The sequence below is a fragment of the Salvelinus alpinus genome, chromosome 7 (assembly GCF_045679555.1).
Source record: "Salvelinus alpinus chromosome 7, SLU_Salpinus.1, whole genome shotgun sequence".
Classification (NCBI taxonomy): Eukaryota; Metazoa; Chordata; class Actinopteri; order Salmoniformes; family Salmonidae; genus Salvelinus; species Salvelinus alpinus.
In genome coordinates, this window is record NC_092092.1 from 887578 (window position 1) to 911707 (window position 24130).

Below are 24130 nucleotides of genomic sequence, written 5' to 3' on the forward strand. Positions count from 1 at the left end.
TGTTACTCACGCATGCTGAGAATGCATCATCTAATGCTGTGTTACTCACGCATGCTGAGAATGCATCATCTAATGCTGTGTTACTCACGCATGCTGAGAATGCATCATCTAATGCTGTGTTACTCACGCATGCTGAGAATGCATCATCTAATGCTGTGTTACTCGCGCATGCTGAGAATGCATCATCTAATGCTGTGTTACTCAGGCATGCTGAGAATGCAGTGTTACTCAGGCATGCTGAGAATGCAGTGTTACTCAGGCATGCTGAGAATGCAGCGTTACTCGCGCACGCTGAGAATGCAGCGTTACTCGCGCACGCTGAGAATGCAGCGTTACTCGCGCACGCTGAGAATGCAGCGTTACTCGCGCACGCTGAGAATGCAGCGTTACTCGCGCACGCTGAGAATGCATCATCTAATGCAGTGTTTCCCAACTCCAGTCCTCCAGTACTCCCATACACCACACATTTTATTGTATCCCCCAGACAAACTCACCTGATTCAACTCATTGAGGGCTTGATGATGAGTTGACAAGTTAAATCAGGTGTGTTTATCTGGGGCTACGACAAAAAGGTCTACTATTGGGGAGGACTGGAGTTGGAAGCACTGATCTAATGCGTAATTGTGTGTTTTCCTGTCGTTGTTTTGGTACAGCCGTTCCCCTCGTCTGATTATTACACACACGTGGGTCTGAAAAGGTCCTCTCCCTCCAATAGTATGCAGAGAATTATATTACTGTAGATGAAAGACCAAATGAGTTTGACATCCTGGCATTTTTAAAGCATTACTTTAACTTCTTATGGCTGCAATCCCGTTAACGGGATGATATGACAACAGCCAGTGAAAGTGCAGGGCGCCAAATTCAAACAACAGAAATCTCATAATTAAAATTCCTCAAACATACATGTATCTTATATCATTTTAAAGGTAATCTTGTTGTTAATCCCACCAAAGTGTCCTATTTTCAAATAGGCTTTTCAGCGAAAGCACTACAAACGTTAGGTCACTGCAAAATCACAGAAAAACACAGCCATTTTTTCCAGCCAAAGACAGGAGTCACAAAAAGCAGAAATAGAGATAAAATTAATCACTAACCTTTGATCTTCATCAGATGACACTCATTGGACTTCATGTTACACAACACATATATGTTTTGTTCAATAAAGTTCATATTTATATCCAAAAACCTCAGTTTACATTGGCGCCATGTTCAGAAATGCCTCCAAAATATCCGGAGAAATTGCAGAGAGCCACGTCAAATAACAGAAATACTCATCATAAACTTTGATGAAAGACACATGTTTTACATAGAATTAAAGATACACTTGTTCTTAATGCAACTGCTGTGTCAGATTTCAAAAAGCTTTACGGCAAAAGCACAATATTCAATAATCTGAGAACAGCGTTCAGCCACAAAAGGAAGCCATACAGTTACCCGCCAAATTGTGCAGTCAAAACTCATAAATGGTATTATAAATCTTCACTTACCTTTGCTGATCTTCGTGGGAATGCACTCCCAGGACTCCCACAAGAAATGTTCAGTAATGTCCATCATTTATGTCCAAATAGCTATTTTTGTTAGCGTGTTTGGTAAACAAATCCAAAGTCAGGAAGCGCGTTCACTAAAAGTAGACAATGTCAAAAAGTTCCGTAACAGTCAGTAGAAACATGTCAAACGATGTATTGAATCAATCTTTCAGATGTTTTTAACATAAATCTTCAATAACGTTCCAACCGGAGAATTCCATTGACTTCAGATGTGCGATGGAACAGAGCTCCCTCATGTGAACGCGCATGGTCAGGTCATGGTAGACCGGACTCATTCCTGTCTCCTTCGGCCCCACTGAACAGTAGAGGCATCAGACAAGGTTCTACAGACTGTTGACATCTAGTGGAAGCCGTAGGAAGTGCAAACTGATCCAAATCCCACTGTGTATTCAATAGGGGCTGGGTTGAAAATCGACCAACCTCAGATTTCCCACTTCCTGTTTGGATTTTTTCTCAGGTTTTTGACTGCCATATGAGTTCTGTTATACTCACAGACATCATTCAAACAGTTTTAGAAACGTCAAAGTGTTTTCTATTCAATGCTACTAATAATATCCATATATTAGCAACTGGTACTGAGGAGCAGGCAGTTTACTCTGGGCACCTTTCATCCAAGCTACTCAATACTGCCCCTGCAGCCATAAGAAGTTTTAAGTTTCAAAATTGCACATACTAGAAAACGTACTATTTCCACAAAATGGCTACTATTTAGAGTACAAGTATTGGAACACGGTAATAGTGTTGACTACACACGGTAGTTCAGGTATTGTGACACAGCCGTGGTGTTTGACAGTACATACGGTAGTCTATTCCCATATGCTGTTGGTAGTCTATTCTCATATGCTCTTCTCTGTGTGTCTCTGTTCTGTATTCATGGGGTTCATTGTGCTTCTTCAGACCTTCAGGCTAAGGAGCGTTTGATTGAGGACATGCGTCTGGCTCTGATTGAGCAGGAGGACACTCAGACCCAACAGGAGCAGGTGCTGGATGCTAAACTGGAAGAGATTGACGCCCTCACAGACGGTGGGATTATCAAATCACTATTTAAAGTGTATTTAAACACGTCAATACACTTAACAAAAAAAAATGTGTATATATATATATTAAAAATGAATAATAACAAAATACATTTTAAATATAGCCGCAAACACAAGCAGCAATGAACGGGGTTCACAGGATGACAGAAAGGACACGATCAGTCTTTATGTGTAATCGGTGAAAGCATGATCATATTAATAACAAATGTAATGAGTAAATGCAAAATCTGGACTGAGGAGAAGCTGATTGTAGCTGATTTTGAGAACTAACGTTACATTATGCAAAGAATAAGTTGTTAGTCGTTTTTTTTTTTAGATATCAATACTAAATTCAGTGTAGTTCATTTCGAGCGATGTCCGTGATGACAATGACACGTTTTCAAATTGATAGGGCACCGTGGAGTGGATTTATAGTGGTTTAATGTGGACACTTAAAATCAGATTTTTATTTATCAATAACTCAGCCATCTTTTTGACCAATCCCTTAGCATTTCTCTGTACCATGGGCCTACATTCCAAATGTGGTGTCTGAAGATTTGAAGTATTTTCTAGCATATTAGCTAATATGCATCTACTTGTATTGTGTGGCAATCTTTTGAATGCATCAGTTATTTTCTCAAACTCTTTCGGGAGTATTGTTAGGAGTGAATTTAACTATTTTTTTTTTCATCCATGAGAAGATTTTTTAAATAAATTTTTTTGCGTCAGAGTTACCTAGTCAAATAAGTGAATTGATAATAGTTTGTATATAGTTAGTTAATAATTGTTAAAAGTTTCTTAAGATATCAATTTGTAAGTCGCTCTGGATAAGAGCGTCTGCTAAATGACTTAAATGTAAATGTAAATATCAATGGCAAACTTCACATGATTCATCGTGTTAATGTCTTTGATGACCCTAAACAGTTTCATAGGCCATTGTTGAGTGGTACAAAGGATTTAAAAGGACACGTAAAATCAGATTTCCTGATTTTTCAACAACATTTTTTTATCAGTAACTCCGCCATCTCTTAACCAATCCCTTAGCTTTTCTCAAACTAAGTTAAGAGATGTACAATGAGCCAACATACCAAGATGGAGGAAAAAGTATCCTGATGAACCTTATGGGCCCTTGAGACACATTTGTTCAGCATGAGGATAGACGTCGACCTAAAAAGTTTCAAGTCTCTAGGTCAAAGTATAAGCGTTTAAGTGAGACCCCCTTATAACAGCACCACCTACTGGCCAATCAGTGCCATTATTTTGACCAAATTACTCATAGCCTCTAGTTTCTTTTGTCAAATTTAGAAAAATAATATATAATCTAAGAATAACAATAGATTACAGGTTGGCTGTGAACCCCTAAACAAGACTGTGGTATTCCATTCAGATTACAGCTCTTTATATTTGGTGAAAGTACTCAAGTGTTTTGTTGTTTTGTTTGTTGTCATTTTCAGAGGTGGAGAAAGTGAAAGGACTGTTAAGATACCAGGACAATAGAAAAGACACTGCGGCCCTGAGAGACGGCCAATCGGACGAAGCCAATTTGGCCAAACAGGAAGCCATTCAGGCTCAAGTGACCTTGAAGGTGGACGTCTAAATATTTAGTTGATAATACATATTTTGTCCCGTCTTTTTTAGATTGGATTAATCCGTGTTTGTACGCGTTTTCCCCAAGTAATCATACGAGTTAGAGAGCTGGGATGATAAAACCAAAAATAGACCTCGATGTCTGAACAGACCTCTTATCGAGGACATGTTACTGATATCGATAATTACGATAAATAGTCTATAGCCTTCTAAATGTGATGTTTGACGTGAAATCAGTCTACTAGTATGCGTGGTTGGTAACGGGACAATTGCTAGCTACAATGTTCAAACTAGGAAGTATTTGTTTTTAAGGGTCAAATAAAAAGTAATTGAGGGGGCACATTCCTGTTAGAAATCTATTTTTCATTATTGCGTATTTTTTGTCTACATTGCTCATCTCGTGTGTGTGTGTGTTTCTAGCTGTGTACTGAGAAGCACCAGGCTGACAGGAGGAAGTGGCTTGAGGAGAAGATGGTTCTGATCCGGCAGGCCAAGGAGGCCGAGGACAAGAGGAACCAGGAGATGAGGAAGTTCGCAGACGGTCGTGAGCGACACGCCAAACAGCAAACCCAAGTGGTAATAGAACTTCCTGTAGAAATTACCCCTTTAGAACCTCTCCTCCGGGGGCCACTCCTCCCAGCCGTTCCGTTTATTTTAACAATTCCACAACCATCACATTCACACCTGATTCAACTTGTCAACTAATCATCAAGCACTTAAACTGGTGAATCAAGTGGGCTACAACAACATGGTGAAACGTCTAGGGGTCCCCGAGGAGAGGTTTGAAAACCCCTGCCCTTGAGTACAGCCGCAAAACAGACGGCGCCTACTAAGAAAAACCCCTCTGTCTGTGACCCCTGTAGGAAGATCTCGTGGCCCAGCTCGGTGAGAAGGAGCAGGACCTAGTGAAGTGGAGGAAGGAGAGGGACTCCCTGGTGACAGCTCTGGAGGTCCAGCTAACCAAACTCGTCTCCAGCATCGCAGACAAGGATGCACAGATAGCCAGTCTCCGCTGCAACGCCACCTCTCAGCCAGCAGAGGTCAGTGCAAACACACACACGATGGGACTGTTAGGTTGGTTGGGGCTGTCGGAGAATGTTCTCATTTGGGATTGTACATATTAGCACTGTTAAGGTTGGCTGCAGGGTTGTTGGTATTTTTCCATTTTAACTTTGCATACAGAAGAAGTGATTTGAAGTTTGCACTGTTTTGAAAAATAGCAGGCACTTATTTTATGCACATTGTAGAGAGCATTTTCCACACTCAAAGGTAATGTTACTGTAGGTTAATTTATTATCTATCATTTTGAAATGGAATTGTTTCAAACTCTGAATGGGGCACAGTTCACTTTCCATTACGTTTTGTGGTACCTTAACAGCACGAAAATGAACACAACTTTGGACCATGAGGATGGATGGGAGTTATTGGTCCATTATATCCTAATGGGTGGTTGTGGTGGTGTTCTTCGTCCTTCCTCAGAGGCACCGTGGCCAGGTGGAGGTAGAGGAGCTGCAGAGCCTTCTGTCTGAGAGAAACGCTGAGATCCTTAACCTGAAGGAACAACTGAAAGCTGTATCCAAAGCCGGCGGCAATGTCTCATCCGCGCCTCCCACAAAGCCCAGAGAGACCGCCACTCTGGTGAGAGAGCAGTCTCCTTTATGACAAATCCAAGTTTATTGGTCATGTGTACAGGATACAGGGTGTAAACGGTACAGTGAAATGCTTTACTTGCGAGCTCTCAACAGTACAGTACACATTATCATAAATATAACTTTATTCAATTTCCCATCTATATTTTGTAAGTTGGTCTTATTGACACAATGGATGTTGTCCATGATGTCGCTCTCTCGCTCTTTCGCTCTCTGTCTCTCTCGCTCTTTCGCTCTCTTAGACTAAAGCAGAGGTGTTGCCTCCCAAAGTCAGTGAGAGAACTCTCCATGACGACAACAGTCAACTAGTACATGAAGTGAAGACTGAGAAGAGGACCAGTCAGGTAATCAATTGTCTCTCTAGAGATCCGGGGTTTCCTCCCACAATGTTCCAATGCCTTAACACGTCTGTCTGTAAGTGACAGAACGTCAGTTTGGTATAGAGGAAGTACGTTATTGCCTATACCGGCCTGTTGCCCACATCCCCCAGAATAGTAGTTATCAAGATGAAGAGATCTCTGAGGTTATTTTTAACAAGTGCATTTCTCAAGTCTAGTTTGCATCAACTATCTTCACTAAAACCACTGCCAGTGGTTTAGCCTGCAAACCTTTGGTTTCCGAATCGCAACGTTTGCGGCATGTCTGCCTCGTGATTGGTTGGGAGTAGCTGCAGTTGCCTTGGGTCAGGTTTCCGGAGGTTAATCGTGGACATTACATCAGATAGCACCATGTCTGGCTGTCTGCTCTTGAGAGGTGAAGGTTAACGAATGTAACCACGGTTAGGTGAGCTATTGAATCAATCCAATATGGTATCCTTCCACGTGTCAAGAGACACTCCGAGTAAGGGTTTTCAGTTATAAAAACATTCTCTATATGGGCCTCGTTCTGGGGCCTCGTTCTGGTCCACGCTAATTTTTTGAAGTGCGTTTCTTGCTTCTTTTTTTTCATGTGTTTATTTGAAACACGACTGAACGAAGAGCTGTTTGGGAGCCAAATGAACGAAGAGCTGTTTGGGAGCCAAATGAACGAAGTGCTGTTTGGGAGCCAAATGAACGAAGAGCTGTTTGGGAGCCAAATGAACAAAGTGCTGTTTGGGAGCCAAATGAACGAAGAGCTGTTTGGGAGCCAAATGAACGAAGAGCTGTTTGGGAGCCAAATGAACGAAGAGCTGTTTGGGAGCCAAATGAACGAAGAGCTGTTTGGGAGCCAAATGAACGAAGAGCTGTTTGGGAGCCAAATGAACGAAGAGCTGTTTGGGAGCCAAATGAACGAAGAGCTGTTTGGGAGCCAAATGAACGAAGAGCTGTTTGGGAGCCAAATGAACGAAGAGCTGTTTGGGAGCCAAATGAACGAAGAGCTGTTTGGGAGCCAAATGAACGTCTCTTTTTAGGTGAACGGAGCCAAATGATCCGGCTCACCAAAAAGCCTCAGGATGTCCATCACTAGTTCCACAGCTACGGTAGTCATGGGAGAGTGCAGTGATTTTTAAGAACTATTTTCACGCAGATGGAGAAACATTTATTAAAAAAAATATATATATATATTTAGTTCAATGATTTTGTAGGACAGATGGCTTCTGCCAACGCGTGTCGCTTTAGAATGACATCTGTCAGAACATCATGCTGTATGGTTGCAACTGACTAGGGGCTCCTGTAGGTTAACCCAACTGACTAGGGACTCCTGTAGGTTAACCCAACTGACTAGGGACTCCTGTAGGTTAACCCAACTGACTAGGGACTCCTGTAGGTTAACCCAACTGACTAGGGGCTCCTGTAGGTTAACCCAACTGACTAGGGGCTCCTGTAGGTTAACCCAACTGACTAGGGGCTCCTGTAGGTTAACCCAACTGACTAGGGGTTGCTGTAGGTTAACCCAACTGACTAGGCTCTGCTGTAGGTTAACCCAACTGACTAGGCTCTGCTGTAGGTTAACCCAACTGACTAGGCTCTGCTGTAGGTTAACCCAACTGACTAGGGGCTCCTGTAGGTTAACCCAACTGACTAGGCACTCCTGTAGGTTAACCCAACTGACTAGGCACTCCTGTAGGTTAACCCAACTGACTAGGCACTCCTGTAGGTTAACCCAACTGACTAGGCGCTCCTGTAGGTTAACCCAACTGACTAGGGGCTGCTGTAGGTTAACCCAACTGACTAGGGGCTCCTGAAGGTTAACCCAACTGACTAGGGGCTGCTGTAGGTTAACCCAACTGACTAGGGGCTCCTGTAGGTTAACCCAACTGACTAGGCGCTCCTGTAGGTTAACCCAACTGACTAGGGGCTCCTGTAGGTTAACCCAACTGACTAGGCGCTCCTGTAGGTTAACCCAACTGACTAGGGGCTCCTGTAGGTTAACCCAACTGACTAGGGGTTGCTGTAGGTTAACCCAACTGACTAGGCACTCCTGTAGGTTAACCCAACTGACTAGGCACTCCTGTAGGTTAACCCAACTGACTAGGCACTCCTGTAGGTTAACCCAACTGACTAGGCACTCCTGTAGGTTAACCCAACTGACTAGGCACTCCTGTAGGTTAACCCAACTGACTAGGGGCTCCTGAAGGTTAACCCAACTGACTAGGGGCTGCTGTAGGTTAACCCAACTGACTAGGGGCTCCTGTAGGTTAACCCAACTGACTAGGCGCTCCTGTAGGTTAACCCAACTGACTAGGGGCTCCTGTAGGTTAACCCAACTGACTAGGCTCTGCTGTAGGTTAACCCAACTGACTAGGGGCTCCTGTAGGTTAACCCAACTGACTAGGGGCTCCTGTAGGTTAACCCAACTGACTAGGCACTCCTGTAGGTTAACCCAACTGACTAGGCACTCCTGTAGGTTAACCCAACTGACTAGGCACTCCTGTAGGTTAACCCAACTGACTAGGGGCTGCTGTAGGTTAACCCAACTGACTAGGGGCTGCTGTAGGTTAACCCAACTGACTAGGGGCTGCTGTAGGTTAACCCAACTGACTAGGGGCTGCTGTAGGTTAACCCAACTGACTAGGGGCTGCTGTAGGTTAACCCAACTGACTAGGGGCTGCTGTAGGTTAACCCAACTGACTAGGGGCTGCTGTAGGTTAACCCAACTGACTAGGGGCTCCTGAAGGTTAACCCAACTGACTAGGGGCTCCTGAAGGTTAACCCAACTGACTAGGGGCTCCTGTAGGTTAACCCAACTGACTAGGGGCTCCTGTAGGTTAACCCAACTGACTAGGGGCTCCTGTAGGTTAACCCAACTGACTATGGGCTCCTGAAGGTTAACCCAACTGACTAGGGGCTCCTGTAGGTTAACCCAACTGACTAGGCGCTCCTGTAGGTTAACCCAACTGACTAGGGGCTCCTGTAGGTTAACCCAACTGACTAGGGGCTCCTGTAGGTTAACCCAACTGACTAGGGGCTCCTGTAGGTTAACCCAACTGACTAGGGGCTCCTGTAGGTTAACCCAACTGACTAGGGGCTCCTGTAGGTTAACCCAACTGACTAGGGGCTCCTGTAGGTTACCCAACTGACTAGGGGCTCCTGTAGGTTAACCCAACTGACTAGGGGCTCCTGTAGGTTAACCCAACTGACTAGGGGCTCCTGTAGGTTAACCCAACTGACTAGGGGCTCCTGTAGGTTAACCCAACTGACTAGGGGCTCCTGTAGGTTAACCCAACTGACTAGGGGCTCCTGTAGGTTAACCCAACTGACTAGGGGCTCCTGTAGGTTAACCCAACTGACTAGGGGCTCCTGTAGGTTAACCCAACTGACTAGGGGCTCCTGTAGGTTAACCCAACTGACTAGGGGCTCCTGTAGGTTAACCCAACTGACTAGGGGTTGCTGTAGGTTAACCCAACTGACTAGGCTCTGCTGTAGGTTAACCCAACTGACTAGGGGCTCCTGTAGGTTAACCCAACTGACTAGGCGCTCCTGTAGGTTAACCCAACTGACTAGGGGCTCCTGTAGGTTAACCCAACTGACTAGGGGCTCCTGTAGGTTAACCCAACTGACTAGGGGCTCCTGTAGGTTAACCCAACTGACTAGGGGCTCCTGTAGGTTAACCCAACTGACTAGGGGCTCCTGTAGGTTAACCCAACTGACTAGGGGCTCCTGAAGGTTAACCCAACTGACTAGGGGCTCCTGAAGGTTAACCCAACTGACTAGGGGCTCCTGAAGGTTAACCCAACTGACTAGGGGCTCCTGAAGGTTAACCCAACTGACTAGGGGCTCCTGAAGGTTAACCCGACTGACTAGGGGCTCCTGAAGGTTAACCCGACTGACTAGGGGCTCCTGAAGGTTAACCCGACTGACTAGGGGCTCCTGAAGGTTAACCCGACTGACTAGGGGCTCCTGTAGGTTAACCCGACTGACTAGGGGCTCCTGTAGGTTAACCCGACTGACTAGGGGCTCCTGTAGGTTAACCCGACTGACCAGGCTCTGCTGTAGGTTAACCCGACTGACCAGACGCTCCTGAAGGTTAACCCGACTGACCAGACGCTCCTGAAGGTTAACCCGACTGACCAGACGCTCCTGAAGGTTAACCCGACTGACCAGACGCTCCTGAAGGTTAACCCGACTGACTAGGCTCTCCTGTAGGTTAACCCGACTGACTAGGCTCTCCTGTAGGTTAACCCGACTGACTAGGGGCTCCTGTAGGTTAACCCGACTGACCAGACGCTCCTGTAGGTTAACCCGACTGACTAGGGGCTATGCTGTAGGTTAACCCGGCTGACTAGGGGCTATGCTGTAGGTTAACCCGGCTGACTAGGGGCTGCTGTAGGTTAACCCGACTGACTAGGGGCTATGCTGTAGGTTAACCCGACTGACTAGGGGCTATGCTGTGTACCCCTGTCTGTAGGGGTCTGGGGGCTACCCGTCGGTGCTAGACTCCTCAGAGATCATAACGGAGGGAGGCAGGACCAGCCGCTTCCCCAAGCCGGAGCTGGAGATCTCCTTCAGCCCGCTGCAGCCCAACAGGATGGCCCTGAAACGCCAGGGAGAGGCCGTGGTCAACGTCAAAATCACCCGCAAGAGGAAGAGCTCTGAGGTTGACAAGGTAGACGGTGTTAAAGGGATAGTTCCCCCCCCCCAAATTACATTTTTTAGTTTCCTTTACCCAGTAAGAGCTGTTTGGATATGAGCATGATATCGCTCCCGTGACTTGAATGGGTTTTGTGCCACAAATGCTAAAACATTAGCATTAAAACATTAGCATTAAAACATTAGCATTAAAACATTAGCATTAAAACATTAGCATTAAAACATTAGCATTAAAACATTAGCATTTAAACATTAGCATTTAAACATTAGCATTAAAACATTAGCATTTAAACATTAGCATTTAAACATTAGCATTAAAACATTAGCATTTAAACATTAGCATTTGCAAACCGTGCCAGGGTAACTAAACCAAAGCATGGGTTGCTGCCACACCTTGTCCGATACTGTTTAAAGGGTAAGCAAACCAATGTCATTTAGTCATTTAGGTGAACTGTCCCTTTTTTTTTTTTTTTACTTTGTATGTTCACTCTGAGGTACAACTGTGTGGTCCTCCTGCCACTGCACGCCTGTAGCTTGGTGGAACACTCCACTGAGATGCAGACCCGGTCCATCTTACCATTCAGGTGGTGTCTTTCTCCTGTCAGTCATCTTAAAGACATGCTCCTGAACTTATGGCGACTAATACGTGTTGTGTTTAAACCTCCTCCTTTTGGGCTGGATGTGTCAATGTGTAGTCCATAGATGCATAATCTATGAGTAGAATTACTGTTTTACTTCAATTAGCCATCAAATCCCTAGTTTGACACAGACTGTTTTTCCGGAAGCTATGCTGCGGCCTTTCCCCCCCCCCCCCACGTTGGCAGGCCCCCTAGCAGTCAGAGTTCTAGCCAATGAGCTTCAACCCCCTCGCCATTTTGAGTGACAGCTAGCAAGATGCAGAGAAAGAGTGAGAGACCAATGACGGGGTGCACAGATCTTCACATGGTTTTAATTGCGTCCGATAAGCCGTTTTTTATGAAGTGTTTTTAATAATTAGGTTCTACTGAAGAGAAAGTCGTTCAACATATTAATAGTTTATTGCCCCCGTCTTACGTTATGCATTGAAAATGAAAAAGCTTGTGTTTCCATTTAAGGATGTAAAGGTTGGAGTTTTTCCCATTTTACATGTGGTGTGATCTAACACCAAGCACGGTTATTGAGTGACTACAATGAGATGATGTAGTGTGTATGGGTCTCTGCTGCAGTGACGTTGGAGTGAGTGAAGTCTGGGTCTCTGCTGCAGTGACGTTGGAGTGAGTGAAGTATGGGTCTCTGCTGCAGTGACATAGGAGTGAGTGAAGGCTATGGGGGCAGTATGGGTCTCTGCTGCAGTGACATAGGAGTGAGTGAAGGCTATGTGGGCAGTCTGGGTCTCTGCTGCAGTGACGTTGGAGTGAGTGAAGGCTATGGGGTAGTCTGGGTCTCTGCTGCAGTGACATAGGAGTGAGTGAAGGCTATGTGGGCAGTCTGGGTCTCTGCTGCAGTGACGTTGGAGTGAGTGAAGGCTATGGGGTAGTCTGGGTCTCTGCTGCAGTGACATAGGAGTGAGTGAAGGCTATGTGGGCAGTCTGGGTCTCTGCTGCAGTGACGTTGGAGTGAGTGAAGGCTATGGGGTAGTCTGGGTCTCTGCTGCAGTGACATAGGAGTGAGTGAAGGCTATGTGGGCAGTCTGGGTCTCTGCTGCAGTGACGTTGGAGTGAGTGAAGGCTATGGGGTAGTCTGGGTCTCTGCTGCAGTGACATAGGAGTGAGTGAAGGCTATGTGGGCAGTCTGGGTCTCTGCTGCAGTGACGTTGGAGTGAGTGAAGGCTATGGGGTAGTCTGGGTCTCTGCTGCAGTGACATAGGAGTGAGTGAAGGCTATGTGGGCAGTCTGGGTCTCTGCTGCAGTGACGTTGGAGTGAGTGAAGGCTATGGGGTAGTCTGGGTCTCTGCTGCAGTGACATAGGAGTGAGTGAAGGCTATGTGGGCAGTCTGGGTCTCTGCTGCAGTGACGTTGGAGTGAGTGAAGGCTATGGGGTAGTCTGGGTCTCTGCTGCAGTGACATAGGAGTGAGTGAAGTATGGGTCTCTGCTGCAGTGACGTTGGAGTGAGTGAAGGCTATGTGGGCAGTCTGGGTCTCTGCTGCAGTGATGTAGGAGTGAGTGAAGGCTATGTGGGCAGTCTGGGTCTCTGCTGCAGTGATGTAGGAGTGAGTGAAGGCTATGTGGGCAGTCTGGGTCTCTGCTGCAGTGATGTAGGAGTGAGTGAAGGCTATGTGGGCAGTCTGGGTCTCTGCTGCAGTGACGTAGGAGTGAGTGAAGGCTATGTGGGCAGTCTGGGTCTCTGCTGCAGTGACGTAGGAGTGAGTGAAGGCTATGGGGCAGTATTGCCTCCATATAGGAGGAGTATTTCTGGGGTTTAAACCTCTGCAGTTAGAAACTCAAGTAATTCACAAATGACTTCACCGCTGACTGACCCAGTTGTATGATAGAGAGGGGAGGAGAGTGAGACTAGGGGTGAATTCGAGTTGTATTTCCTTGATTCCTCGCATCCTCACCTCCCCCTCAAAATGCATTGGTGGAGGAAGTTTGAGTACATGTACACCCTCTGGACAGGATGCTAGTCTATCACCTGTTTCTGTAGCGTGAGGCAGCTTGATGTACACCCTCTGGACAGGATGCTAGTATATCACCTGTTTCTGTAGCGTGAGGCAGCTTGATGTACACCCTCTGGACAGGATGCTAGTATGTCACCTGTTTCTGTAGCGTGAGGCAGCTTGATGTACACCCTCTGGACAGGATGCTAGTCTATCACCTGTTTCTGTAGCGGGAGGCAGCTTGATGTACACCCTCTGGACAGGATGCTAGTATGTCACCTGTTTCTGTAGCGTGAGGCAGCTTGATGTACACCCTCTGGACAGGATGCTAGTATGTCACCTGTTTCTGTAGCGTGAGGCAGCTTGATGTACACCCTCTGGACAGGAAGCTAGTATATCACCTGTTTCTGTAGCGTGAGGCAGCTTGATGTACACCCTCTGGACAGGATGCTAGTATATCACCTGTTTCTGTAGCGGGAGGCAGCTTGATGTACACCCTCTGGACAGGATGCTAGTATGTCACCTGTTTCTGTAGCGGGAGGCAGCTTGATGTACACCCTCTGGACAGGATGCTAGTATATCACCTGTTTCTGTAGCGTGAGGCAGCTTGATGTACACCCTCTGGACAGGATGCTAGTATATCACCTGTTTCTGTAGCGTGAGGCAGCTTGATGTACACCCTCTGGACAGGATGCTAGTATGTCACCTGTTTCTGTAGCGTGAGGCAGCTTGATGTACACCCTCTGGACAGGATGCTAGTATATCACCTGTTTCTGTAGCGGGAGGCAGCTTGATGTACACCCTCTGGACAGGATGCTAGTATGTCACCTGTTTCTGTAGCGGGAGGCAGCTTGATGTACACCCTCTGGACAGGATGCTAGTATATCACCTGTTTCTGTAGCGTGAGGCAGCTTGATGTACACCCTCTGGACAGGATGCTAGTATATCACCTGTTTCTGTAGCGTGAGGCAGCTTGATGTACACCCTCTGGACAGGATGCTAGTATATCACCTGTTTCTGTAGCGTGAGGCAGCTTGATGTACACCCTCTGGACAGGATGCTAGTATATCACCTGTTTCTGTAGCGTGAGGCAGCTTGATGTACACCCTCTGGACAGGATGCTAGTATATCACCTGTTTCTGTAGCGTGAGGCAGCTTGATGTACACCCTCTGGACAGGATGCTAGTATATCACCTGTTTCTGTAGCGTGAGGCAGCTTGATGTACACCCTCTGGACAGGATGCTAGTATATCACCTGTTTCTGTAGCGTGAGGCAGCTTGATGTACACCCTCTGGACAGGATGCTAGTCTATCACCTGTTTCTGTAGCGTGAGGCAGCTTGATGTACACCCTCTGGACAGGATGCTAGTCTATCACCTGTTTCTGTAGCGTGAGGCAGCTTGATGTACACCCTCTGGACAGGATGCTAGTATATCACCTGTTTCTGTAGCGTGAGGCAGCTTGATGTACACCCTCTGGACAGGATGCTAGTCTATCACCTGTTTCTGTAGCGTGAGGCAGCTTGATGTACACCCTCTGGACAGGATGCTAGTATATCACCTGTTTCTGTAGCGTGAGGCAGCTTGATGTACACCCTCTGGACAGGATGCTAGTATGTCACCTGTTTCTGTAGCGGGAGCAGCTTGATGTACATCCTCTGGACAGGATGCTAGTATATCACCTGTTTCTGTAGCGTGAGGCAGCTTGATGTACCAGTACACCCGCTGGACAGGATGCTAGTATATCACCTGTTTCTGTAGCGTGAGGCAGCTTGATGTACACCCTCTGGACAGGATGCTAGTATATCACCTGTTTCTGTAGCGTGAGGCAGCTTGATGTACACCCTCTGGACAGGATGCTAGTATGTCACCTGTTTCTGTAGCGTGAGGCAGCTCGATGTACACCCTCTGGACAGGAAGCTAGTATATCACCTGTTTCTGTAGCGTGAGGCAGCTCGATGTACACCCTCTGGACAGGATGCTAGTCTATCACCTGTTTCTGTAGCGTGAGGCAGCTTGATGTACACCCTCTGGACAGGATGCTAGTCTATCACCTGTTTCTGTAGCGGGAGGCAGCTTGATGTACACCCTCTGGACAGGATGCTAGTATATCACCTGTTTCTGTAGCGTGAGGCAGCTTGATGTACACCCTCTGGACAGGATGCTAGTATATCACCTGTTTCTGTAGCGTGAGGCAGCTTGATGTACACCCTCTGGACAGGATGCTAGTATATCACCTGTTTCTGTAGCGGGAGGCAGCTTGATGTACCAGTACACCCGCTGGACAGGATGCTAGTATATCACCTGTTTCTGTAGCGTGAGGCAGCTTGATGTACACCCTCTGGACAGGATGCTAGTCTATCACCTGTTTCTGTAGCGGGAGGCAGCTTGATGTACACCCTCTGGACAGGATGCTAGTATATCACCTGTTTCTGTAGCGTGAGGCAGCTTGATGTACACCCTCTGGACAGGATGCTAGTCTATCACCTGTTTCTGTAGCGTGAGGCAGCTTGATGTACACCCTCTGGACAGGATGCTAGTCTATCACCTGTTTCTGTAGCGTGAGGCAGCTTGATGTACACCCTCTGGACAGGATGCTAGTATATCACCTGTTTCTGTAGCGTGAGGCAGCTTGATGTACACCCTCTGGACAGGATGCTAGTCTATCACCTGTTTCTGTAGCGTGAGGCAGCTTGATGTACACCCTCTGGACAGGATGCTAGTATATCACCTGTTTCTGTAGCGTGAGGCAGCTTGATGTACACCCTCTGGACAGGATGCTAGTATGTCACCTGTTTCTGTAGCGGGAGCAGCTTGATGTACATCCTCTGGACAGGATGCTAGTATATCACCTGTTTCTGTAGCGTGAGGCAGCTTGATGTACCAGTACACCCGCTGGACAGGATGCTAGTATATCACCTGTTTCTGTAGCGTGAGGCAGCTTGATGTACACCCTCTGGACAGGATGCTAGTATATCACCTGTTTCTGTAGCGTGAGGCAGCTTGATGTACACCCTCTGGACAGGATGCTAGTATGTCACCTGTTTCTGTAGCGTGAGGCAGCTCGATGTACACCCTCTGGACAGGAAGCTAGTATATCACCTGTTTCTGTAGCGTGAGGCAGCTCGATGTACACCCTCTGGACAGGATGCTAGTCTATCACCTGTTTCTGTAGCGTGAGGCAGCTTGATGTACACCCTCTGGACAGGATGCTAGTCTATCACCTGTTTCTGTAGCGGGAGGCAGCTTGATGTACACCCTCTGGACAGGATGCTAGTATATCACCTGTTTCTGTAGCGTGAGGCAGCTTGATGTACACCCTCTGGACAGGATGCTAGTATATCACCTGTTTCTGTAGCGTGAGGCAGCTTGATGTACACCCTCTGGACAGGATGCTAGTATATCACCTGTTTCTGTAGCGGGAGGCAGCTTGATGTACCAGTACACCCGCTGGACAGGATGCTAGTATATCACCTGTTTCTGTAGCGTGAGGCAGCTTGATGTACACCCTCTGGACAGGATGCTAGTCTATCACCTGTTTCTGTAGCGGGAGGCAGCTTGATGTACACCCTCTGGACAGGATGCTAGTATGTCACCTGTTTCTGTAGCGTGAGGCAGCTTGATGTACACCCTCTGGACAGGATGCTAGTATGTCACCTGTTTCTGTAGCGTGAGGCAGCTTGATGTACACCCTCTGGACAGGATGCTAGTATGTCACCTGTTTCTGTAGCGTGAGGCAGCTTGATGTACACCCTCTGGACAGGATGCTAGTATGTCACCTGTTTCTGTAGCGTGAGGCAGCTTGATGTACACCCTCTGGACAGGATGCTAGTATATCACCTGTTTCTGTAGCGTGAGGCAGCTTGATGTACACCCTCTGGACAGGATGCTAGTATATCACCTGTTTCTGTAGCGTGAGGCAGCTTGATGTACACCCTCTGGACAGAATGCTAGTATATCACCTGTTTCTGTAGCGGGAGGCAGCTTGATGTACACCCTCTGGACAGGATGCTAGTCTATCACCTGTTTCTGTAGCGTGAGGCAGCTTGATGTACACCCTCTGGACAGGATGCTAGTCTATCACCTGTTTCTGTAGCGTGAGGCAGCTTGATGTACACCCTCTGGACAGGATGCTAGTATATCACCTGTTTCTGTAGCGTGAGGCAGCTTGATGTACACCCTCTGGACAGGATGCTAGTCTATCACCTGTTTCTGTAGCGTGAGGCAGCTTGATGTACACCCTCTGGACAGGATGCTAGTATATCACCTGTTTCTGTAGCGTGAGGCAGCTTGATGTACACCCTCTGGACAGGATGCTAGTATGTCACTTGTTTCTGTAGCGGGAGCAGCTTGATGTACATCCTCTGGACAGGATGCTAGTATATCACCTGTTTCTGTAGCGTGAGGCAGCTTGATGTACCAGTACACCCGCTGGACAGGATGCTAGTATATCACCTGTTTCTGTAGCGTGAGGCAGCTTGATGTACACCCTCTGGACAGGATGCTAGTATATCACCTGTTTCTGTAGCGTGAGGCAGCTTGATGTACACCCTCTGGACAGGATGCTAGTCTATCACCTGTTTCTGTAGCGTGAGGCAGCTTGATGTACACCCTCTGGACAGGATGCTAGTATATCACCTGTTTCTGTAGCGTGAGGCAGCTTGATGTACACCCTCTGGACAGGATGCTAGTATATCACCTGTTTCTGTAGCGTGAGGCAGCTTGATGTACACCCTCTGGACAGGATGCTAGTATATCACCTGTTTCTGTAGCGGGAGGCAGCTTGATGTACCAGTACACCCGCTGGACAGGATGCTAGTATATCACCTGTTTCTGTAGCGTGAGGCAGCTTGATGTACACCCTCTGGACAGGATGCTAGTCTATCACCTGTTTCTGTAGCGGGAGGCAGCTTGATGTACACCCTCTGGACAGGATGCTAGTATGTCACCTGTTTCTGTAGCGTGAGGCAGCTTGATGTACACCCTCTGGACAGGATGCTAGTATATCACCTGTTTCTGTAGCGTGAGGCAGCTTGATGTACACCCTCTGGACAGGATGCTAGTATATCACCTGTTTCTGTAGCGTGAGGCAGCTTGATGTACACCCTCTGGACAGGATGCTAGTATATCACCTGTTTCTGTAGCGTGAGGCAGCTTGATGTACACCCTCTGGACAGGATGCTAGTATATCACCTGTTTCTGTAGCGTGAGGCAGCTTGATGTACACCCTCTGGACAGGATGCTAGTATATCACCTGTTTCTGTAGCGTGAGGCAGCTTGATGTACCAGTACACCCTCTGGACAGGATGCTAGTATATCACCTGTTTCTGTAGCGTGAGGCAGCTTGATGTACCAGTACACCCTCTGGACAGGATGCTAGTATGTCACCTGTTTCTGTAGCGTGAGGCAGCTTGATGTACCAGTACACCCGCTGGACAGGATGCTAGTATATCACCTGTTTCTGTAGCGTGAGGCAGCTTGATGTACACCCTCTGGACAGGATGCTAGTATATCACCTGTTTCTGTAGCGTGAGGCAGCTTGATGTACACCCTCTGGACAGGATGCTAGTATGTCACCTGTTTCTGTAGCGTGAGGCAGCTTGATGTACACCCTCTGGACAGGAAGCTAGTATATCACCTGTTTCTGTAGCGTGAGGCAGCTTGATGTACACCCTCTGGACAGGATGCTAGTCTATCACCTGTTTCTGTAGCGTGAGGCAGCTTGATGTACACCCTCTGGACAGGATGCTAGTATATCACCTGTTTCTGTAGCGTGAGGCAGCTTGATGTACACCCTCTGGACAGGATGCTAGTATGTCACCTGTTTCTGTAGCGTGAGGCAGCTTGATGTACACCCTCTGGACAGGATGCTAGTCTATCACCTGTTTCTGTAGCGGGAGGCAGCTTGATGTACACCCTCTGGACAGGATGCTAGTATGTCACCTGTTTCTGTAGCGGGAGGCAGCTTGATGTACACCCTCTGGACAGGATGCTAGTATATCACCTGTTTCTGTAGCGTGAGGCAGCTTGATGTACACCCTCTGGACAGGATGCTAGTATATCACCTGTTTCTGTAGCGTGAGGCAGCTTGATGTACACCCTCTGGACAGGATGCTAGTATATCACCTGTTTCTGTAGCGTGAGGCAGCTTGATGTACACCCTCTGGACAGGATGCTAGTATATCACCTGTTTCTGTAGCGGGAGGCAGCTTGATGTACACCCTCTGGACAGGATGCTAGTCTATCACCTGTTTCTGCAGCGTGAGGCAGCTTGATGTACACCCTCTGGACAGGATGCTAGTCTATCACCTGTTTCTGTAGCGTGAGGCAGCTTGATGTACACCCTCTGGACAGGATGCTAGTATATCACCTGTTTCTGTAGCGTGAGGCAGCTTGATGTACACCCTCTGGACAGGATGCTAGTCTATCACCTGTTTCTGTAGCGTGAGGCAGCTTGATGTACACCCTCTGGACAGGATGCTAGTATATCACCTGTTTCTGTAGCGTGAGGCAGCTTGATGTACACCCTCTGGACAGGATGCTAGTATGTCACCTGTTTCTGTAGCGGGAGCAGCTTGATGTACATCCTCTGGACAGGATGCTAGTATATCACCTGTTTCTGTAGCGTGAGGCAGCTTGATGTACCAGTACACCCGCTGGACAGGATGCTAGTATATCACCTGTTTCTGTAGCGTGAGGCAGCTTGATGTACACCCTCTGGACAGGATGCTAGTATATCACCTGTTTCTGTAGCGTGAGGCAGCTTGATGTACACCCTCTGGACAGGATGCTAGTATGTCACCTGTTTCTGTAGCGTGAGGCAGCTTGATGTACACCCTCTGGACAGGAAGCTAGTATATCACCTGTTTCTGTAGCGTGAGGCAGCTCGATGTACACCCTCTGGACAGGATGCTAGTCTATCACCTGTTTCTGTAGCGTGAGGCAGCTTGATGTACACCCTCTGGACAGGATGCTAGTATATCACCTGTTTCTGTAGCGTGAGGCAGCTTGATGTACACCCTCTGGACAGGATGCTAGTCTATCACCTGTTTCTGTAGCGTGAGGCAGCTTGATGTACACCCTCTGGACAGGATGCTAGTATATCACCTGTTTCTGTAGCGTGAGGCAGCTTGATGTACACCCTCTGGACAGGATGCTAGTATATCACCTGTTTCTGTAGCGTGAGGCAGCTTGATGTACACCCTCTGGACAGGATGCTAGTATATCACCTGTTTCTGTAGCGGGAGGCAGCTTGATGTACCAGTACACCCGCTGGACAGGATGCTAGTATATCACCTGTTTCTGTAGCGTGAGGCAGCTTGATGTACACCCTCTGGACAGGATGCTAGTCTATCACCTGTTTCTGTAGCGGGAGGCAGCTTGATGTACACCCTCTGGACAGGATGCTAGTATGTCACCTGTTTCTGTAGCGTGAGGCAGCTTGATGTACACCCTCTGGACAGGATGCTAGTATATCACCTGTTTCTGTAGCGTGAGGCAGCTTGATGTACACCCTCTGGACAGGATGCTAGTATATCACCTGTTTCTGTAGCGTGAGGCAGCTTGATGTACACCCTCTGGACAGGATGCTAGTATATCACCTGTTTCTGTAGCGTGAGGCAGCTTGATGTACACCCTCTGGACAGGATGCTAGTATATCACCTGTTTCTGTAGCGTGAGGCAGCTTGATGTACACCCTCTGGACAGGATGCTAGTATATCACCTGTTTCTGTAGCGTGAGGCAGCTTGATGTACCAGTACACCCTCTGGACAGGATGCTAGTATATCACCTGTTTCTGTAGCGTGAGGCAGCTTGATGTACCAGTACACCCTCTGGACAGGATGCTAGTATGTCACCTGTTTCTGTAGCGTGAGGCAGCTTGATGTACCAGTACACCCGCTGGACAGGATGCTAGTATATCACCTGTTTCTGTAGCGTGAGGCAGCTTGATGTACACCCTCTGGACAGGATGCTAGTATATCACCTGTTTCTGTAGCGTGAGGCAGCTTGATGTACACCCTCTGGACAGGATGCTAGTATGTCACCTGTTTCTGTAGCGTGAGGCAGCTTGATGTACACCCTCTGGACAGGAAGCTAGTATATCACCTGTTTCTGTAGCGTGAGGCAGCTTGATGTACACCCTCTGGACAGGATGCTAGTCTATCACCTGTTTCTGTAGCGTGAGGCAGCTTGATGTACACCCTCTGGACAGGATGCTAGTATATCACCTGTTTCTGTAGCGTGAGGCAGCTTGATGTACACCCTCTGGACAGGATGCTAGTATGTCACCTGTTTCTGTAGCGTGAGGCAGCTTGATGTACACCCTCTGGACAGGATGCTAGTCTATCACCTGTTTCTGTAGCGGGAGGCAGCTTGATGTACACCCTCTGGACAGGATGCTAGTATGTCACCTGTTTCTGTAGCGTGAGGCAGCTTGATGTACACCCTCTGGACAGGATGCTAGTATGTCACCTGTTTCTGTAGCGTGAGGCAGCTTGATGTACACCCTCTGGACAGGATGCTAGTCTATCACCTGTTTCTGTAGCGGGAGGCAGCTTGATGTACACCCTCTGGACAGGATGCTAGTATGTCACCTGTTTCTGTAGCGGGAGGCAGCTTGATGTACACCCTCTGGACAGGATGCTAGTATATCACCTGTTTCTGTAGCGTGAGGCAGCTTGATGTACACCCTCTGGACAGGATGCTAGTATATCACCTGTTTCTGTAGCGTGAGGCAGCTTGATGTACACCCTCTGGACAGGATGCTAGTATGTCACCTGTTTCTGTAGCGTGAGGCAGCTTGATGTACACCCTCTGGACAGGATGCTAGTATATCACCTGTTTCTGTAGCGGGAGGCAGCTTGATGTACACCCTCTGGACAGGATGCTAGTATGTCACCTGTTTCTGTAGCGGGAGGCAGCTTGATGTACACCCTCTGGACAGGATGCTAGTATATCACCTGTTTCTGTAGCGTGAGGCAGCTTGATGTACACCCTCTGGACAGGATGCTAGTATATCACCTGTTTCTGTAGCGTGAGGCAGCTTGATGTACACCCTCTGGACAGGATGCTAGTATATCACCTGTTTCTGTAGCGGGAGGCAGCTTGATGTACACCCTCTGGACAGGATGCTAGTATATCACCTGTTTCTGTAGCGTGAGGCAGCTTGATGTACACCCTCTGGACAGGATGCTAGTATATCACCTGTTTCTGTAGCGTGAGGCAGCTTGATGTACACCCTCTGGACAGGATGCTAGTATATCACCTGTTTCTGTAGCGTGAGGCAGCTTGATGTACACCCTCTGGACAGGATGCTAGTATATCACCTGTTTCTGTAGCGTGAGGCAGCTTGATGTACACCCTCTGGACAGGATGCTAGTATATCACCTGTTTCTGTAGCGTGAGGCAGCTTGATGTACACCCTCTGGACAGGATGCTAGTATATCACCTGTTTCTGTAGCGTGAGGCAGCTTGATGTACACCCTCTGGACAGGATGCTAGTCTATCACCTGTTTCTGTAGCGTGAGGCAGCTTGATGTACACCCTCTGGACAGGATGCTAGTCTATCACCTGTTTCTGTAGCGTGAGGCAGCTTGATGTACACCCTCTGGACAGGATGCTAGTATATCACCTGTTTCTGTAGCGTGAGGCAGCTTGATGTACACCCTCTGGACAGGATGCTAGTCTATCACCTGTTTCTGTAGCGTGAGGCAGCTTGATGTACACCCTCTGGACAGGATGCTAGTATATCACCTGTTTCTGTAGCGTGAGGCAGCTTGATGTACACCCTCTGGACAGGATGCTAGTATGTCACCTGTTTCTGTAGCGTGAGGCAGCTTGATGTACCAGTACACCCTCTGGACAGGATGCTAGTATATCACCTGTTTCTGTAGCGTGAGGCAGCTTGATGTACCAGTACACCCGCTGGACAGGATGCTAGTATATCACCTGTTTCTGTAGCGTGAGGCAGCTTGATGTACACCCTCTGGACAGGATGCTAGTATATCACCTGTTTCTGTAGCGTGAGGCAGCTTGATGTACACCGTCTGGACAGGATGCTAGTATATCACCTGTTTCTGTAGCGTGAGGCAGCTTGATGTACACCCTCTGGACAGGATGCTAGTATATCACCTGTTTCTGTAGCGTGAGGCAGCTTGATGTACACCCTCTGGACAGGATGCTAGTATATCACCTGTTTCTGTAGCGTGAGGCAGCTTGATGTACACCCTCTGGACAGGATGCTAGTATATCACCTGTTTCTGTAGCGTGAGGCAGCTTGATGTACACCCTCTGGACAGGATGCTAGTATATCACCTGTTTCTGTAGCGTGAGGCAGCTTGATGTACACCCTCTGGACAGGATGCTAGTATATCACCTGTTTCTGTAGCGTGAGGCAGCTTGATGTACACCCTCTGGACAGGATGCTAGTCTATCACCTGTTTCTGTAGCGTGAGGCAGCTTGATGTACACCCTCTGGACAGGATGCTAGTCTATCACCTGTTTCTGTAGCGTGAGGCAGCTTGATGTACACCCTCTGGACAGGATGCTAGTATATCACCTGTTTCTGTAGCGTGAGGCAGCTTGATGTACACCCTCTGGACAGGATGCTAGTCTATCACCTGTTTCTGTAGCGTGAGGCAGCTTGATGTACACCCTCTGGACAGGATGCTAGTATATCACCTGTTTCTGTAGCGTGAGGCAGCTTGATGTACACCCTCTGGACAGGATGCTAGTATGTCACCTGTT

At 47.7% G+C, this 24130-nt stretch overlaps 1 protein-coding gene across 3 annotated transcripts in view; it reads left to right on the forward strand.

Moving 5' to 3' along the window:
* LOC139580310 (kinesin-like protein KIF20B) overlaps positions 1–24130 on the forward strand; it is a 74856-nt gene that overhangs the window by 27421 nt on the left and 23305 nt on the right. For all 3 annotated transcript variants that reach the window (XM_071408852.1, XM_071408851.1, XM_071408853.1), the window contains exons 22-28: positions 2445–2570; positions 4018–4148; positions 4571–4726; positions 5014–5190; positions 5630–5788; positions 6042–6143; positions 10627–10824. In XM_071408852.1, the coding sequence (XP_071264953.1) occupies positions 2445–2570; positions 4018–4148; positions 4571–4726; positions 5014–5190; positions 5630–5788; positions 6042–6143; positions 10627–10824 (1049 nt within the window). The remainder of the gene's footprint in view (positions 1–2444; positions 2571–4017; positions 4149–4570; positions 4727–5013; positions 5191–5629; positions 5789–6041; positions 6144–10626; positions 10825–24130) is intronic.